Source organism: Emydura macquarii, unplaced genomic scaffold (genome assembly GCF_026122565.2).
Source record: "Emydura macquarii macquarii isolate MOO-44397 ecotype Brisbane River unplaced genomic scaffold, CSIRO-AGI_Emac_v2 contig_3220, whole genome shotgun sequence".
Lineage (NCBI taxonomy): Eukaryota > Metazoa > Chordata > Testudines > Chelidae > Emydura > Emydura macquarii.
In genome coordinates, this window is record NW_027133357.1 from 5,196,974 (window position 1) to 5,216,185 (window position 19,212).

The 19,212-nt window shown below is 44.3% G+C and overlaps 1 protein-coding gene across 1 annotated transcript in view; it reads right to left on the reverse strand.

The window, feature by feature from the left end:
- Window positions 1-237: 237 nt before the first annotated feature.
- Window positions 238-19,212, reverse strand: part of BRPF3 (bromodomain and PHD finger containing 3) — a 39,861-nt gene continuing 20,886 nt past the window's right edge. The window contains exons 7-13 of the mRNA XM_067531535.1: window positions 18,743-19,012; window positions 16,761-17,264; window positions 13,454-13,547; window positions 12,586-12,683; window positions 8,560-8,657; window positions 6,003-6,157; window positions 238-2,673 (exon numbers count right to left, since the gene is read on the reverse strand). Coding sequence (XP_067387636.1) covers window positions 2,490-2,673; window positions 6,003-6,157; window positions 8,560-8,657; window positions 12,586-12,683; window positions 13,454-13,547; window positions 16,761-17,264; window positions 18,743-19,012 — 1,403 coding nt within the window. The 3' untranslated portion in view covers window positions 238-2,489. The remainder of the gene's footprint in view (window positions 2,674-6,002; window positions 6,158-8,559; window positions 8,658-12,585; window positions 12,684-13,453; window positions 13,548-16,760; window positions 17,265-18,742; window positions 19,013-19,212) is intronic.

A 19,212-nucleotide genomic window follows, 5' to 3' on the forward strand; every position in this document is an offset into this window, starting at 1 on the left:
GCTCGAGCTGTCAGTTATCTGGCTCCGCTATGGAGTTCCACTGTATATTGAGAAACTAAAGAAACTAGAGAAACTAAAGTTCAGCGTTTCATTTTAATTGCGGAGTCCTTGCCCACAGTGTCGTTTGGTAATGCAGGAGACCAAAAGGCCTTCATTAGGTTCCTTGCATGTTTCTCATCCCAGTGGGCTGGTAGAGGGTGGGAAAGTCTGAACATGGCATGACAACATGACCAGAGATTTTACATTAGAACATTTATTTCTCAGAGAGAAAATATAGTTTCAGACAGTCAGATTATAGTAGGTAAAATTAGCATTTTTTTCTTTACAAGCATAGATTTTCTTATTACCTCTCTTATACCATCTGATATAAACAATTCTAGAAAGCAAATAAACTCACTTTCTACAATAAATAGAACGATCTGTGCTTTACAGCAGACTGACAGTAACGTTTAGGTCCTGTAGCAACAGCAGGATATTAGCCAATTAAAATTCTAAAATGTCATTTAAAAAAAAACAAACAAAAAAGGAAACAAAACGACCCCTTCCAAGATCTTAAAACAGTTATACACAGGTCACAAGTCCACAGCTGAGCTACTATCTGGAAAAAGTGTATGTTCCTTTAAATAAATTATACTGTGTGCATACAAAAGATCCAGCAACACAACTGAGGACTTCAAGAATGGTGACAGTAGGCCTGAATAACTTAGAACAATATTTTACAACTATGTACACAACTTCCATCCCTATCCATACTCTTTAGGGATTATTATTATTTTTATAAAATCCTTTACCCCGTCTTTATATGTTACAGATATTTTCCTTAAAGTGTGGTTCCGTGTCCCAATGTATAAGAAGTGGTACTTTAAAAAAGTAGACCAAGTAGAAATGGCAGTGATTTCCCCCCTCCCTCCCATTTATTATTATTTTGTCCCCACATTCTCTTTAGTATGAAAAAGTTAAAATAATAAAAAAATATTGAGTTAAAAAGCGAAAGGATGATATTGTCTACAATCTTGATCTGCACCTTTGGTTCTTAAAATTTAAAAGAAAAAAACCCACAACAGAACAGAACAAATAAGAGAAATTATGAGTCCTTGGCTAATAAAAAAGGTTATGTCATCAGCTTTCAAATGTCAGTTCTCCCTGTTTTTGCAGTACAAAACCAATAAAACAGGATTCTTTGCAGAGCTGGGTTTTTGTTGTTGTGTTTTTTGGTTTTGTTTTGAATGGATTGCAAATGCTAAAGACTCCAAGAACAGGGAAGAGATGTGTTTAGTGTGAGAAAAAATGAAAGGGTAAAATGGTTATGTACTCCAGCTAGCAGGAATCCAGTCACAGCTTTAATTCAATTCAAACCAAGCTGGAGGAAAACTTTAGAATTCAGTGAAAAAATAAGGTCAGAGAATTGGGGTCTGACACTCAAACTAGTTATTTTAAACTGAATTTGAATAAAGTGACACGCAGGATGTATCTACCTCCTGCCCTGATCAACTTAAGTGTCCATAAAGCAGCTCCAGCTGATTACACGCGTCCAACATTAGGTAAAATTAAAAAAGAAAAGATGTTATCTTGTCCAGACTCAATACTGTGTTAAGATGCAATATGAAGTAAATGTTCTTGGAATTATCACTCAGTCACTGAAACTGAAATTTACACATGAAACTATTGACCAAATTTCTAGGTCACACACAAAAAACCCACATAAAAATAAAATTAGGTAACTTGTTTTTTATATTTAAAGCTCTGTGCATCTGTGCATGTAAGTATGTGTGCGTAGGGACAAAGGGAGTTACCAAAATATGATCTCAATCTTTTCTAATTGTGGTGAAAACCTACCATGAAAACATATCAAATATACACAGGCATGAGAGTCATAACCATAACAGTAGGCTACAAAAGTATTAATGCAGTGGGGCAACCAATGTCATTTAAAAAATAAAATTAAAAAAGTCCAGTGATGGTTATTGTAAATTTGGCACAAGACAGTCCAGTTGGAGTTCCACTAAAGGATACTGGTTTATTTACAGTGGTGATGGATTCCAGAGAATTACTCAGGGCTGGCTGAAGACTAGAAACCCAAGAGGGGTGGGGTGTGAGGTCTAACCATCAGATTCAGCTCCCCCCCCACTGCACCAGCTGACTATGACTTCTGCCAAGACACAGCTGTCACACTGCAGCACTTCCTGGCTTCTTCCTTGTGGTCCAGCCTAATACATCACTTCCGCTCCTGCCGGCTCTTCAATGAGACACATTCAGAAAGAACCCGGACAGGCTTTTTGGCACGTATCAGGGTACTTTGTAGGAGCTGCTCACGCTGCTAGGGATAGTGTATCTCTCACAGAAACACAAAAGAATGCAGCAGATGCCCCACCGCACTCCTGCGAGCAGAGAGGAATCCCCTACCATTCAGCTCATGGTAAGGGTGACTGTGCCAACAGGTGCAAGCACTGGGTCTGAAAAAAGGGGGCAGCGCGGGCATTTCCGATGCCCTACAGATAATTTGATGTGACAAAGGGGTGGTCTCCCCGGACGCGGCTCATGTGGATCATTGCTCGGTCGTACGCCACCTGGACGGACTTGCGGATGCTGGTTTTTCGGCCCTCCAGCATCTTTAGCTTGTCCACTGTGTCGTCCACCCCCAGGGGAAGAACTTTGTCCCGTGGGAGCCATTGCCTGCAATCCAAGGAGAATACAAAAAAACCCTGTCACTGAGAGAAATGGAGAGAGGGCAGATGGGAAAAAATGGCCAGTGCCCCAGGGCAGAGACTTCCAGCCCTTTCACGCTTAAGAGCTAAAATCTTCTAAGCTTTACAGAAGGCTAAATTCTCCAGCCATCCTAACCTGACTGCATGGGTGCTACTGGGGACAGAATCTGACCAGATACCCAGCTTCCCCAAGGTTTCCCCAGGCACCCAAGAAGCCATTACAATCACTGGTCTCCTGAATTTTACCCATTAGTCCTATGGAGCAGCTGCAGTCACTTCATTTATTTGTTTACAAGGAGCTCATCACATTCTCAGAGAACTCGACATATTTTTAAATACCCAGATTCTAACAAAACCTCTACAAACCCCTTTCCAACCCAGCACAGACTCCTCCGCTCACTCCTCACCCAACCCCTGCCCGAAGACAGGAAGGGAAGACAGGTGGATCACTCCAACTGCCCTGGTTCTGTACACTCCCCCTGACGCGCTGGTACTGGTCACTGTCAGAGACTGGATCCTGGGTCAGATGGACCACTGGTCTGACTCAGTATGGCTGTTTTTATGAAACCACATTCAATCCTCCCCTCTCCTCTATGAAAGACATGAAAAAATGCAGTGTGCTCCAAAGATCAGTAAATACATCCTCTGGCACATCAAGGTGGAAAATGAGATCCAGGTCTACAGACCAGTCAACGCAAAAATCCTGCTTCATAACAGGAGGTTATTAGCTCCAACGCTTTCGATGGCGCCCTCTACTCAGGTATCACCCAGGAAGACATGAGTGCTTTTGTACACAGGACCTAAACCCAGCTGCTCCCCCTAGAGTTGACCCTTACCAACTAATGCACTAAAACACAAATTGCCTTGTCTACACATTTTGCAATGTGTTTGTTAAAAACACACTGTCCTGCCTAATAAAGACAAGATCTTAGGGCTTTAGTCTCAAGCCGTGGCTAACGCTACTCAACATTTCTCCCAACTATTCCAACACTGACAAGTCAGGGCAACTAAACTCACCATAAAGATATTAAAGATTCAGGGCCAAATTCTGCCTGCGCTGACATCCCTGTAATCTCACTGAAGTCAGCAGAATTTGACTCTAAAAATTCAATTACCTCTGAGTGCTCAGAGGAGTTTCATGGCTTCCCAGAGATCTGTCTTCCTGAAAATTGTAATCAAGGATCTAGGGAGTAGCTACTTTGAAAGCGTAAACATCCACAAGAGCTCCTGTATCACAGCAGTGGGCAAGCAAAGAAAACACTGATTTTTATTGGGAAGGCTGTTTCAATTATGAGCTGGGATTATTTTTTTCAAAACTGATGACTATGGCAGCAGGAACTGTGGTGCTGCCATTGATTTTCAGCTAAAAATCATTAGCACCTTTTTGAAAATCATGCACGGTCTCAAATAGCTTTGTTAATCAGGGAAACTGAAACAATGCAGCATACTAATGAAATGCTACAGGCATGTATCCCTGGCATCTCTTCTCCCTGCCGGAATAGTGTGAATGAAAACATTCATCAAATAATGTAAACCCTACCCCCTTCTCAGCCTCCTCAGAAGACAGTGCATGCTTTTCTTTTCCGTTGTTCTGCATTCCTACATCTATCCTTTCAATGGTATTATGGAGTCATGGCAGTGACCCAGAAATTAAAGGGGCAAAAAGCAGCCCTCTCTCTTATTACGTTCTACCCTGTTCAATCTGTTCTCTGACCTAGTCTCTTACCACGTTACACTTTCTACCCCGCTAATGATGCCAGCTTTGATGAATGTTCATCTTCTTCTCCCACAACTGGCCATATGCCTTCTTCCAAACCCTGCTCCCACCCCACAAATGGAATGCCCTTCCTATCTGGACTGCCAAGCCACCACCTCTCTCTTCATTCAAATCCCTTCTAAAAACTCAGGCTGTAATTTTTCAAAGGCGATTAAAGGACTTAGGAGCGTAGTGAAATGGAATGTGGATGCCTAATTTCCTTAGGCTCCTTTGAAAATCACAGCCTCATTCCATTTTGCAATGCCACCCGGAGAGTTAATAAAATAACAACAACAATAATAATAATAATAATAAAAAGAAGAAGAAGAAAAATCCTATTCATTATCTCTTCTGCGTTTCCTAGAGTTTCTGTCTACTCTGTGTCTACTTGGTTCAGAGTGTAAGCTCTTTGAAGCAGTGATCTGAGGTGCACATGGATATTTCCTGCCAGGTGACTTTTTCTTACAGAGTCAGTCGCTCTTTATTTGTGGGAGCTACTGATTAACTAATGCAGCTCCTTCAGGACATGGCTCTTGGCATCATTATAGGGACAAACCTCTCTCCCAGTATGTCTGCAGTGTTGTTGTAGCCGTGTTGATCCCAGGATAAGAGAGAGACAACAAGGGTTAGGTAATATTTTTTAGTGGACCAAATTCTCCAGAGACCTGAAGAAGAGCTCTATGTAGCTCAATAGCTTGTTTCTTTCACTAACAGAAGTTGGTCCACTGAAAAATATTAGCTCACCCACTTTGTCTCTCTCGCAGTTTTTACAATCTTTACATTGTTTCACATATGGATTTCAGTGCTTTACTGCTTATTTTCAAAGCACTTAATTGGCTTAGGGCTCATTATATCTGCTCAGTCGTTAGTTACCATTTAAACCTGGTCATCCACTGAGGCCAAGATCAGCAGGGTGTTTAGTCTGTCTGAGATCGACTGACAAAGTCCGTGAGAGCTAGGCACAAAGTTTTCACTTGGATGCCTTATGACAGGTGCCTAAAATCTATATTATGGAACTTAAACAAACAGCCTGATTTGGAAACTGTGGGCACTCAGCTCCTCTGAAAAAATCAGGCTGCTTGTTTAGGTGTCTAAATATGGAATAAACCTAACGTTTTGAAAATGCTGACCTAGAAATTTTAGCAAATCTTCTCTGCAGTGCTAGAACTGACTGCACGATCTGCCTCAGCTTTCAGAATAAAAGGCACTTTTTAGTGGCTGCTGATTTTGACCGTAAAATGAGATCTCAATACAATTCAGTATTTTTGCTGTAAAAGCATCCTGTAACCTTGGGTTAAGGCCACTGTGCAAATGCCTCTTCCAGCTGTTGCTCATGTAAGCAGGAGACCCCACTGTCATGCATTTGGGCACGGGAGAGTTGTGCAGGGCCCCTTCAATGAGATTTTTCTGACTGCTGTGTCTTTAAATCCTCCACCTTAAATTTGCCTTAATAATGACAATCCTTTTACGCCCCCCTTGTCCCAAAATTCTGTTAAATCTTCCTTCTCTGCCCCCAGCCTGCAATGTCTTTGTTCACTCACCAGGTTCTCTTGTTGTCAAAGAAAAGGACAAGGAAGAGCTTTTCTCCTGCCTCTGTCTGTTTCTGCTCCCCCAACTTCAACACGTCCAGGGGAGGGACAGGGATGGGGACTCCGTTGTGAAGGAGGCCCTCACGCGGCATCTTGGGATCAATTATCTGGAGAGAGAAATGAGGTACACAGATCAATACTTGGAAAACTCCACCACATGAAGCCTCCTGCAAGTTCAGCCTAAGAGCACAGTCCTGCTCTGCATTGCCTGAGCAAATAGGCACAGGGGAAGGGAATAGGAGAGAGGAAGAGGATGTGAATGTGTGCAAAAGACTTTAGACTTTTGATGGTAGACATGGGATTTCCCCATGCAAAATACATTTGTACTAATCGAAGGGCTCCCAACCTGTTCAGCACCAGAGATTACAGAAATTCATCGCCAAGCTAAATGTAGTCTGAAGCCAGTGAGTTTACATGGGATATCAGTCAGGTCAGAATTGGGTAATGGGAGCCATATGAGCACCTAAGATCGTTAGATAGCCATCATGATTATAATTTAATATTTGTATTACAGTAGCAACCAGAGGCTCTGATCAGGATCAAAGTCCCATTATGCTAAGCAAAGAAATGCAGAGAGAGCGCATCTTATCTACATTCTCCCTCTTTTAGCGAGATGTTTCAAGTAACCCATGGTATATTAGCAAGAGGCACCCTCCTGTTCCATTTGAATAACTCCCTTCATGGAGTCTTCGTAGAAGAGGGCTGGTTTCTAGGGCATAAGCAGTACTGTGGGACACCCATAAAGTCTCAAGCCAGGAGGCTGGTTTTGAAAGGGAAAGGACATGAACATACACCAGGAAGTGAAGTGCTCGCATAACATTGTATTTAAGATGTACTTTTTTGGTAATCAGTAACTTAGTATAAACCCAGTATTTTATTATATAAAGAGGGCTTCCTCCCTAAATTCATCCGGTAAATGTAACAAGATTATCACATCCAACAGGCATGAGTTGATCTCACTCATGTCAGTTTTACCTGGCTGCAGTGGAGATACTTCTGAATTACACTGCTACTAAATCAGAATCAGGTCTAATATTTCAGAAGTGCTGACTGGCAGTGCCAGTTTTGTGGTACTCAGGACAAAAATGCAGCCGTTTAGGGCAGATGTATCAATTCTCTCTGTATAAATATGCCCAACATTTACACTAGGTCAGATGGGGAAGATGAAACTGCAGAAACTAGGTATGAAACCAGGTCCAGCCTTCTGACCAGGACGCAGAGACGTGTTCTGCTGGCATGAATAACCAGTTGGGCTCTGACACCGGCAAGCTGGACGAATTTGATTAAACACTCTTCACCAGCACAGCAGATCGTGTCCAGTTTCAAACAGGAAATAAGGCTCTGTCTGTACTGACATAACAGTTTAAAAACCAAGCTTTGACACAGTTTAAACTCTGCTTGTGCCCCAATGAGGATCTAAAAGGCCTTAGCTGGTCAATATGGATGTTGCAGAACAACTGTTCTCTACTTTGGGCTCCTACCTGGGCCATGAGCATGGATTGTGAACACTATTCCAGCATACTTTAGCCCTGTCTACAGCGGCTGGCCAACGAGTGTTAGAATTCTGCTCAGTCACAACCAAGAGTAAACCATGGTTTTAAAACTCTACTGTTACGCCAGTGTAGATGGAGCCTCTGTAATTTCCACACCTTTGACTACGGTAGCTTTTATTTCCTACAATTTTCCACCAGAGGATCACCAGCGACGATCAGCTTTTTGTCTATCCTAGCACTTCCAACAATGCAGATGCACGAGTGGTAGCCACACTGGGAAATTACACAGACCAGAGGAGCAAAACAATCAGCTTCTTGAGGGATGTCTTTGTTATATGCAGCAGAAACTATGAAGAGTAGAATCACTTATTGCTTATCTGACTCTATATCCCTGTTCAAACTCATGTCAGAATTCTCTCTTTATTGGTTATTTAAATAATGCTTGAAAAACATCCAGTGCTCATGACACGTTTTAGCAATAGCTGTGTTTGCTGTCATAGACCATGGAATCTAGCAAGTTTCCTTTAAACCCCTGATGCCAAGTCTATGGATTTCCTAGCAACAGCCTAGCAAATGTGCACAGGCAATCATTGTAATTGTACACATTCATTGGGTATCTGCACATGCAAATGGGCAGTCATGAATCTGCATGTGTGACTGCAGTAACTGTGCAAGCAGACAAGGTGTGTAATTGCACGTGTATTTTTCATGGGGCCTCTGATGCATGGCCTTATAGAGCAAGCAACATAGATAGCTCTCTCCATACCCTGGGACAGTGAGCAAGATAGGAGAAGAAAGCATTCTTTGCTTGGCACCAAAAGATCTATGTTTTACAACATTTCCCCAGTGGTCTGAGATAATAAGCACAATGGCAGTGACCGGTGTGAAGGAACGAGCCAGGCATTACGTGATCTGGAGAAAGTTTCTCTTTTCTAACAGGCTACGCTGCACCCCCAACACCAGACTTCTTCATTGCTAAAATTGCTGCTGCTGCTGCTGCTGAAACAAGTGCTTACCAAGGCAGGGTAGGATGGATAGCCTCGACACTTTGCCCACACGAGCTCCAAGGGTTCCAGCTCAGCTTGGCTCTCAAAGGGCATCAGGAGGTTTCTGCCTAAGGGGTCACAAAGACACAGGACTCAGAAGCACTTAGAGGAGTAGGGGAAGAGAAGAAACGTCTTTGTCTGCTAACTCAGACACGACAGCCTACACGTTCTCCAAAGAACCAGCTACTGCAGACGAGATCTTGTTGTGGCTAAAACACACGAGCAGAACGGCTGGCTTGCTTTTTTAAACCTATTTGCTCTGTGGCGAGTGCACAGCTGAAATGTCTCTGTGTTCAAAATAAACCTACATCTGCCTCACAAAAAGAAACGCGTGATCCCTCCTATGTGTGCATATATATAATTTTATAATCAACTCCCATTTTCCAGACAGAGGTCTGCAGCAAAATGAAAAGTCTCTGGTTTTTTCCGTCTGCTGCCACTCCACGTCCTTGATCCCAGGCTCTGTTGCTGTGCAACATCAGAATCAGAGCTGCTTCTCACCCTCATGCAGAGCTGGAGCAGAGGGTAAAGAAAGAGGGAGAGGGTCTCCCCCTCCTCTCCATGCCTTGGGTAAGTTGCAGTCCCCCACAGCTCCCCCTCCTCTTGGTCTGGAGCACTCAGAGCTCCCCTTCCTGGGCTAATCTATTCTAACAATCTAGCTTCATGACTCAGGTCTTGGAAACTGGGCACTGGGATTTGTCCACCTGTGACGATGAGGTCATTTGTGTGGAGATTATTATTATTTAGTATTTATCATTTGTGCTATCATAGTGCTAGAAACCCCAGTCATGGTCCAGGACCCCATGGTGCTAGGAGCTGTACAGCCACAGACCGAAAAGATGGGGTAGTCCCTGCTTGAAATTTCCCCAACTGGGCACGAGGTGGATCTCACTAGTCCCACGCCATCCTTGCTGATGCAAAATGCATTCGGCTGTGCCTCTGGGATGCCATAGCAGCCAGTGCAGCCCTGCCCGCCCCACATTCACAACATGTTATAAACAGTTAGCTCCCCACCGGCAAATCTGTGCTCTAGCTCCTCCAGATTCTGAAACACTCCGACTTGGCTCAGCCGTGTCCCCTGTGCAGCTCTCACAACATCGGGGAAAGGAGAGCAAAGAACGGCTGAGAAGGCAAGTGCTTTTCCTCTTGATCTGATTTCCCATTACAGCATAGTCAACAGCAGTGCTTCAGTTAAAGTTTTATTAAAAAATCAACACAGTGATTTAGAAATAGCCCATGTCCAAGAAACCTAATGGCTAATAAAAAGGCAGTGCGAAGACGTTTAGCTGACCTCAGCTGCAGGACCTACAATGGTTTCTAAGCAGGCCGTGTCTACACTAGCACTTATGCCAGCAAAACATTTGTTGCTCAGGAGTGTGACAAAACACCCCTCCTGAACGCCATAAGTTTTGCCAGCAGAAGCGCTTGTGTGGACAACACTATGTCAGCGGGAGACGCTCTCCATAGCTGCCGCCGCTTGTTTAGGTGGTTTTATGATGTCGGTGGGAGAACTCTCTCCCGTTGACATGACACAGCTATACAAGCACTTATGCCAACAAAACTTATGTCACTCAGGAGGGTGTTTTTTCACACCCCCAAGTGACAAAAGTTTCGCCTCCATAAGACATAGACAAGGCCTGAGATTCTGTCACTGAATTTTTGAAGAAGAGTCATACGGTGCTAACAGTAGTGCATGTAGCTTGAGGACAGGTGAAATAGTTGTGAGCAGAAGAGACAACAAGGCAGAGAATACTTTTGTAAACACCAGTACAAATAAGGGGTGACAGTCACTCTTGTGCAAAGAGCAGGCTCAAAGCCTTCGTACAACTTCAACCTTCAGAATAGGGTCTAAGTGTGACTTTAGTGCAGGGTTGCTGCACGGGGGTGAATTTCATCCACAACAAAAAGTGCTTTGGGGAGAGATGCAGTTTGGCCTCTTTTTCATTTTTGGAAAGAAAAACAAAGAGGAATACTAGGCTTACCTTCACGATCAATTGGTTTTCAGCAAGCTAGGGTATGAATCTATCCCGCACAAGACTGCCACAGACTGCCTGTCTGTGCGTACCCTGCTGACACACATGAATGGTTCATTAATGCTCTTTGATCTAGTCATCTTTGAAACAGGACTAGATCAAAGCACACTAGATAACTGTTAATGTGCGTCAGAAGGGTCCACATGGACAGTTAGTCCACACAAGTTTAATGTGGGGCAGATTCACACCCCAGCTTGCCATGAAATAAATGTTTGTATAGATAAACCCTTAGTTGCTTTTTTATACGCAATGCAGGGTTTAGGGGAGCTCTTGCTTCCTCCTCTTCACTGATGGTTTCATTACAGAAATATTAACCCCATTATACAACTGAGGAAACTGAGGCACAGAGAGGTGAAGTGATTTGCCCTCAACTGCACAGCAACGCAGTGGCAGAGTTAGGAGGAGAATCCAGGAGTCCTGCATAGCAATTACCAGCTCTACCACCTAGATAGTTGTTGTTTTACACTCTTTGTGTTGCCGCAGTACTGTGGCTGGGCTCCCAGTTTTACTGTGCATCTCACAGTGAGGTTTATTCAGCTATTTTACCATCTAAACCACAAAAACCTCTAAAATATTAAAAGTTGTGAATATTAAAACAAAACAACCCCCACAAAACACCCATGGTAGATCACGGGATCGATGGTTCCTATAGCCGTATTAATGGTATGTTAATATATACAGTCAGGCTTGCAAGATCACAGCCTCTTAATACATGGGGTAGGGTCACCACAACACCCTTCTAATACCCTAAACTGCAACCCCAAACCTATGCCTGAATCAAGAGACACCTTTAATATAGAAACGCTGATCAGATTCAGTTCTAGGGTAAATGAGTGCAACTCCACTCAAATCAAATGAGTTACATCAGAGATGAATTTGGCCCAGTAAGCCCCAGAACAAAATTATAACTGGTCAAATCCACCCGTAGTGAAACTCTACTCAAGGCAGTGAAGTTACACTAAGGATGAATCTGCACCGCTGTTCAGACAGCAGTGTTTTTTTCAATGGAGTACAAACACGCAGACTATCCTGCCGTCACGTATCTGGCTGTTTAATCCCTGCAGGGAATGTCTGGCTCAGGCTGATGGAATAAGATTAGCTACCATTTTTATCATAGCCAGAAGTGCTGCAAAAGTTCCATTTGGGACACAAATGACTTATCTGTTAGCTCCTGGCCTTGGAGAAAGAGTTTTAATTAAAGTGAATTTCACAGGGCAAGAGAGTCTCTGCCTGAGGTGGATGGTCACTATACTGTGGATTGCAGACTAGTACAGACTGCATTGGAAGTCAGAATGAATCAGAGAAATACATACGTAGGATGACCTAAGTGAGGGTGAGGTCGGGAAATTTCTGCACTATCACATCTTTAATTTTTTCTTTTGCTAACAAAATGTGAGGTTAAAACACACAGAACTCTCCCAGAGATTCTAACTTCCCCAGAAGTGGGCCCTCTCTGTAAGGCTTATCTCAGCAGCAGTTTGCTGAGTACAATGTCCTTGATAATAATACTTTCCACTGAGATAGGAGACAGAGTACAGTGGCTATACAGAAGGGGGTAGATATATAGTTGATAGTTAAGATTCTGATCTCAGCTGCACTAGTGTAAATCTGCAATAATTCCACATTGGCTTCAGTAACAGATCAGAATCTGCTCACTGGTGTGGTAGAAAACAAGAGAATTGCTTTGAGTAGTATTAGAAGACTGTGGCTTAATTACACTGATGTATGGCGCACACTGACAAGGAAAATAACGGTGTCACATAGACTATGAACATAGTGACAGCAATAGGAGTGTGAACAGTTATGAAGTGGGCTTCAGAGACACTCTTTTTTATTTGAATGGTGGTAGTGTCTCTGCACCTCAATCACAGACCAGGACCCGTAGCGCCAGGCAATGCACAAACATAAAGAAAAAAAGACAGAGCCTGCCCTAGAGACCTTATTCTATAGACATCATTCTCACCAGCGCTGCTGTAATCAGAGTCTCCGTTCACACCGTCCAAGAAAGGGACCCGAGAAAGGGCTGGCTTCCCTCGACTACGTTTGGGAGGAGTCAAAGTGCTGTTAAAAGGGAACGAAAAGTAGTGTTAGGAAAAGCAAGATTTCCCTCCAAAATACAGCCGAGATACAGTATTCCCCAGATGTTTGGAAAATGCTGGAAAATTATTTGACTGATGCAATCTCAATATGAAAAGAACACTAACTGTGTACTTTCAGCAGCCCTCATTAAATGCTCCAGTAAAATTTACCAATACATCTACTTTGGTGTATTTCTGCAGGTGCAGTTAAGGAGGTCTGCTGAACTTGAAGGAGAAACCCATCAAAAGAAATGTACACTAAAGAGTTAAGTCTACAGTGCTTAAATGCAACAAGTTTGCCTAATTTGTGTTTAGACACTGGAGAATAAAAGAACAGACAACATCTTTGAAACAGATTCTAATGGATAAACAATAGGGCTCCAGCATCAGATTTTCAGGGTCCCTTTTTCCTTGCTCTTTATTACTGAGAACATTTCTGAAAACAGTATCCCTACATCTTAAGAATTTAGAACACTTAGTTCGCGACAAGCTGGGAGGTAAATGTACCGTGCACTAAGTGTCTGTCTGGACCCTACTGCTGCGCACTGGCAGCTCCCGAGTGCCCTTTGATCCAATTCTCTTTCCAAGTGGGATAGATCAAAGCCACACTATGGAACATTTAATGTACAGCAGTGAGGTCCACGCAGACCTTTGGTGCACAGCTGGCTAGTGTGGGGTGGACTTCCACCCCAGCTTCGTGTTCACGTGTAGACAGGCCTTACTCTGGGGAAGGGCTCAGCAAAGGGGACTTACCTGCAGGCTTCAAATGCCAGCCCACTGTCAAGGCCAGAGCTGCTCTCTGAATCAGACCCGCTTTCCGTATGTTTCCCAAAGCCATTGGTCACTCCTGCCAAGAAGACACAAAAGAATCAGCCCAAAGGCCTGGACTGTCTCTCCAAGACCCAAGGATCCTTGAAGGGGGAGACTCAGAGACAAGACACCCTAATGCCACACCGATAGCCAGCCTAATTTTTTGGTTCTCCCCCGCTTTTTTTAAAAAAAAGATCTTATTTAACAGTAAAGTGAAATGTTGCACTCAGTTCTTCAGACGCAGCAGCAGCCAACTGTCAAAACAGCATTTTTCCTTAACTATGTGGAACCATGATTTAGTGTCAAACAAGCGGTGGTGGGATGAACATCACAGTCACTGTTACATTTCTGCGATCAGTTTCTAACTGTTAATGAGAGGGCACTTCTTGTCCACCTTCTTTCTCCCTACCACCCGCTGGTTCCTAAGTCACTGGGATTGCTGTAGGCAAGGCCTCTGGTCTGGGCAACCAAAAACCTGCTCTGGACAAATGAAGGGCTTTACTGTCCACTGGACAGGCTGCAGAATGGCACATGCAAATCCTGGGTTCACTGACTGCTGCGTTGGACCCAAAGCTAAACGTGAAAACAGGCCTCTCGCTTCTGTTTCCTTGATCCCCATGCCCCCACCCATACACTAGGAGCCACTGATGGCAGATGGGATACAACTTGCAAAGCGGAATCACAGGAGAGCCAGGCAAACAGATCATCTGCTTCTTCAGGGGCTGCCTGAAAAGAAATCGAGGCAAGAGCCCAGTTTTATCTTCAGGCTTACGGCAGATATGCCAGTTAGTCAATGCACCCAGGATTTTCAAGATCAGATCAACAGCTTGCCCATCAGTCTCAAGGTGCTTTACAAAGGTGATTAAGCATTATTACCCCAACTTTAAGGATGGGGAAACTGAGGCACAGAGAGGCAAAGTAATTGCTCAAAGTCACACAATAAGTTAGTGGCAGAGCTGGGAACTGAATGCTATAATCCTGACTCCCAGTCTGGTGTTGTCTCCATTGGAACACTTGTACAAAACAACTTCATTTTAAATTGTAACTCATTCTGGCTACAACTAACAATCACAGGGACAATCGTTTGTTTGTTTAAATGTCACCTTAGGTAAAACCTTCTGCCTTGGATTTCTGGATTTCTAGTGGATAGTTCTAGTGAATAAACTAGAGAGTAAGGAAGCAAATTCTCCATGGGAAGACCAATACCTCCCTCTAACCACCTTTCTCAGGCCATTTGAAATGTCACTTTAACAATAAAATGGAATATTTAAACTTATTCCTCTGAACTTTGACATCCAAAGCTGGAAATACACCCTAAGCCGCCCAGCTTTTTGTTCCATACATTTACAGAATTTAAAACAATCCACATTGCAGGGACACTTATACACATGCTGTTCTCTGATAAATAAATACAAATGCAGGATCATCTTTCATCTTACACAAGAAGCCCTAAAGAGAGACAAACTCCAAAGAACAGGCAGGCATACACCTATAGTGAATGGCTCGTGAGGGCTTACAGTTCACCTCTGGGGCTGAGCACCATCATAAGAGATGCATTCCAGGGACACCAGAAGCAAAATTCAGAACTGGTGTTAGCAGATGCAACTCCACAGACTTCACCTGGACTGTATCTGTCTCTAGGTACCCAGCTCACAGAAGCTTCCAACCAGGCTGTCAGAATTCTAACAGGAATAAACGTGAGACTTCAGAGATATCCATAAGAGAGGTATGTTTGTGTCAATGTCACTACAATCTCTGAACCAGTAAATATGGAACAAGAAGTCACAAGGAACGTGTTTCTGGAAGACACTTGGTTCTAGCAACAGGGATCATGATGACCTATACGCTTCAGCAGTAATGCAAACTGTATACTACTCATACCTCTCACATTAAGATCAATCAACCAAATTTGAAGTTGGGGAAGGGACTGGATCACAAAAGCAACACTTCAGTTCATAGGGAAAAAAAGTAAATGCCTGTTCAGCAATGAATTTCCTGATATCTTACCTAACTTCTTTCTTCATTTCATCCTCTGACTCTTAGCTAAACCTGAACCCACTTTGGACAGCTTTAAATCATTCTTCTCTCTCCTTTAAGTATCTATAGATGGTTCTCATGTGTCCCCTAACTATGGGTCACTGCTAGACAAACAGTACTTAGCTCGTTTCTTTTAACCTTTCCTGATAAGTCAGTTCCACTGTTCTGATTACTTTTCTCTAAACTCTCTCTGATTTGTTAACATCTTTTTGGCTGTGAGATATCCTTGAATTATTGCAGTATTCCAGGTATGGGCTCACTTATGTCTTACATATGGAGGCTACTGTTACCACCCTGCTCTGCGATGCTTCTGAATATGCAGCCCATAATCACACTGTCTCTATTTGCTGTCTTATCTTTTTCCAGTTTTCCCCTCTAGTTTCCTTTTTTTTGCTTTTAATTGTTCTCACTCAAGTGCTCCCCCAGCACCTGGCACCATCTTTAACTTGATCTCATTTAGAGTTTCCTACCCACATTTCTAAATTCTAAAGGCCCCTTTGTATTTTTCTCTTCTCACCTGTTTTTGTAATGTCTCCCAGTTTGGGACCATCTGTACATTTAATTAAAATGATGTTTAACCTAGTAACGTCTCATCCAACACCAGACATCAAGCTGCGGCGAGCAGAGGCCCCTGAACCGCTATGGCCTAGCCCATCATACTCCCCCAGTCATCACTGTGGTAGGGAATTCTCACTCCTAGAGGTGGCATCCATGTTAAGCTTTTAAGGCAGAGGGCAGTGCAGGAAAGCACACTAAGCCCGTTCTGAGGACTTCACTCTCCAGGAGTGTCAGCCCGACACGTCTAAGAAGCGCTACATATAAATCACCTGCTGAGATATTAGTGGAAGGCTCATTTCGAGGTGGAAGAAGAGACACAGCCTTTGCCGAGTAAAGGGGAAGCTTACACCCTTGTAAGTCACTCTGTCACATGATATATTCCCCCCCAGAATGCCATTCCTCTGGGTAGATTCCCACCTAACCACTGTTTCCCCCTATTTATTTAGCACTGGAGTCACACACTGCCCACTAATCACCAACCATTTCAGCAATCCCTTTGCAAGTGACTAAAGGAAGTAGTTGACTCTTTGGGAGCTTGGAGATGGAGACCATATTTACAAAGGCGGCTGTTCCAGCTGGCCAAGAGAGTGACTACCAGGCACCCCTGCCAAGACTAGCTCCAGTCACTGGAGGAAGAAAAGCCCAGTGGAGTCACCTGTCTCTCCGGTCTGCCGGGGGGATTTCTCGCCATCACTTGCACTGCAGCTCCCACTCCGCAGCCGTTTCCGGGTTTGTCGTTCACCCTCCGCGCTGGAGGGGGAAAGCTGTCCGCTCTGGCTGTGGTCCTCTCCATTCTCCAGAGGGCAGTCCAAGCCCCTCTGCAGCTTCACCCCATTCTTAGCTTTTTTAAAAAGGACAGATGTCCGCCTGCCCACGCCACTGAACGGGGGGCTGGCAGGAGCGTCCGTGGCCTGAAGGGCCAGTCCATTCAGCCCATTGTCACTGAGCAAGCGCTGGAAAGCCTGGCTGTCCCTCTGTAGTGTCTTCTTATCAAAGAGCTCACCCTCCGATTTCATCCGCTTCTGCAGTCTGTTCAAGGACTTGCTTTCGCTAATGGGTTTGAGCGTAGGAGGGTCCTGCAGAGAGTCCAGCTCAGACAGGGAGGGTGCGGGTCCTGTGGGCTCCAGGGTGGGGGGATGTGGGGGCTTCGTGTCATCTGCTAAAGAAAAGAAGAATCTGCTTGAACATTTTAGAAAGCATTATTCCCCAAAATATGGACAGCAACTCTACCCCTTTTCTATGGCAGTGGGAAAGCTATGGGCTCAAGTGATAACAGGCTGCTGTCATTCTCCCTTAAGGAAAGCACCCAGAAAAAGACACAGGTCAGAACCAAAGTGCCCCCAGATGGAGAGAAATTCCATCTTCTTCCGCACAAAATACAGCTGCCATGTTAGCTGCTTGCTTCATATCGCTATAGCCATTGTCTGGATATTTTATTTCCAATGTATGAAAGAACAACCTCAGATATGAACACACAGCAAAGGGGGGGGGGGTGACAGGTGTGAGACTTTGGAAGCGTGGAAATGTCTAAAGACCATTATATTGAGATACGCTAGACATTGCAGGCATAGGGATTATTTATAAACTTGTGTCTTTATAAATCTATATGCTTTTTTGTGAGCAAGGGGTTGTATTTAAGATCCACGGGGGAGGGTTATCAAGCTTCCTCCTGGGACTAAGAACAGAGGGGAGTAATTACTGCAAATCCAGGGACAGGTAACTCCAAGTACCACTCCTGGGAGGAATTGGATAGACTGGTTCAGATCAGGTTCGAGAGGCCAGCAGACAAAGAAAAGGCTTTTGGTACAAAGAAGGAGCCTGAACTGGGGCAGAGTCCCTCATTTTGAACCTTGAACTTACATGAAACTGTATCCAAGAAGGTAAAACCCCCAAGGACTTTGGGAATCTACCAGGGCTCCCTCTAGAAGATGGGCTATACACAGTAAGCATAGTGTTAAGTGCACACTGTATTGTTTTATGATATGTTCTCTCTCTATTGCTTTTGTCTTAAAATAAACGCACTATGCTTTGTGAAAGCTGGCTAGTCACTGTCAGAGGAAAGCACTGGACTAAGGTCAGACGGGCTGGGGTAGCCATAGTGAATTACAGAGGGCTTGCAAGCCTAAATCCCCAGCCTGGAAGGAGAGGAACGTGGATCTCAGCCCACACAGAAATGATGGCTGCAGGCCTGAGACCTAAAGGGCCATCCCTTGAGCAGACCACGCAGGGGGCAGAGGTGCAGTAGAACCCCAGACCTGTGACATACTCCTTCAACCTCTCCTCTCATACTTCTCCAACCTCTCCTACAAGGCTTGTAACCTCATTCCCAATCCCAATCTCTCAAAACGATACAATCCCAGCAGCAGGAATATAGGGAATATACCAGTCGATAAAGGGCCATGAAATACCAGGAAAGTTTCTGAAGACTTATATCCCTTTGACAGTCTGCTCCAGATTGTTTTCAAAACTCACCACATGGGGCACATACCTCTTTCTGGTACAACAAACACACTTTCCCAGTGCACAGATGAATGATACAATCACCCAGTCAGACCTCTGCAATGCCCACTAGGCTTCCTGACCTGCCCAGACTGCAGTGCTCTCCATTTCCCTTGGAGACCTGCTGAAACATCTCACCTTTCTCCCCATCATCGTCCTGTTCTCCCCTTAGCGTTTTGTCCAGCCCTGCTTCCCGTGAGGCAGTCTCTCCATTTGGCATGGTCTTGTTCTGTTGCTGGGCCAGCTTTTGCCGGATGGAGTTGATCTCGCGTCTCAAGAGACGGACGCGTCGGGTCCGGGCACCACTGGACCGCATGGTGCTCACCATGTCCAGCTTCTCCAGCAACTCCTTCAACTGCGCATCCAAGGAAAGGTGAGCCCGATTCTCGGGCACGAGAATGTTGTCCACTGCAGCAAGAAGAGAAGAGATGTTAAGTAGTGACTGCTGACATGTAATCCCGAGTGAAAGAAAGCAGCTATGTTCTTTGGAGGAGGAAATTCCACTGTGCCCCAACCAACCATTCCAAGTCACAGCCATGCATCGACAAATTGAACACTGGACCAGACTTCCGAGGGAGGTTGTGGAATCCCTGTCACTGGAGGTTTTT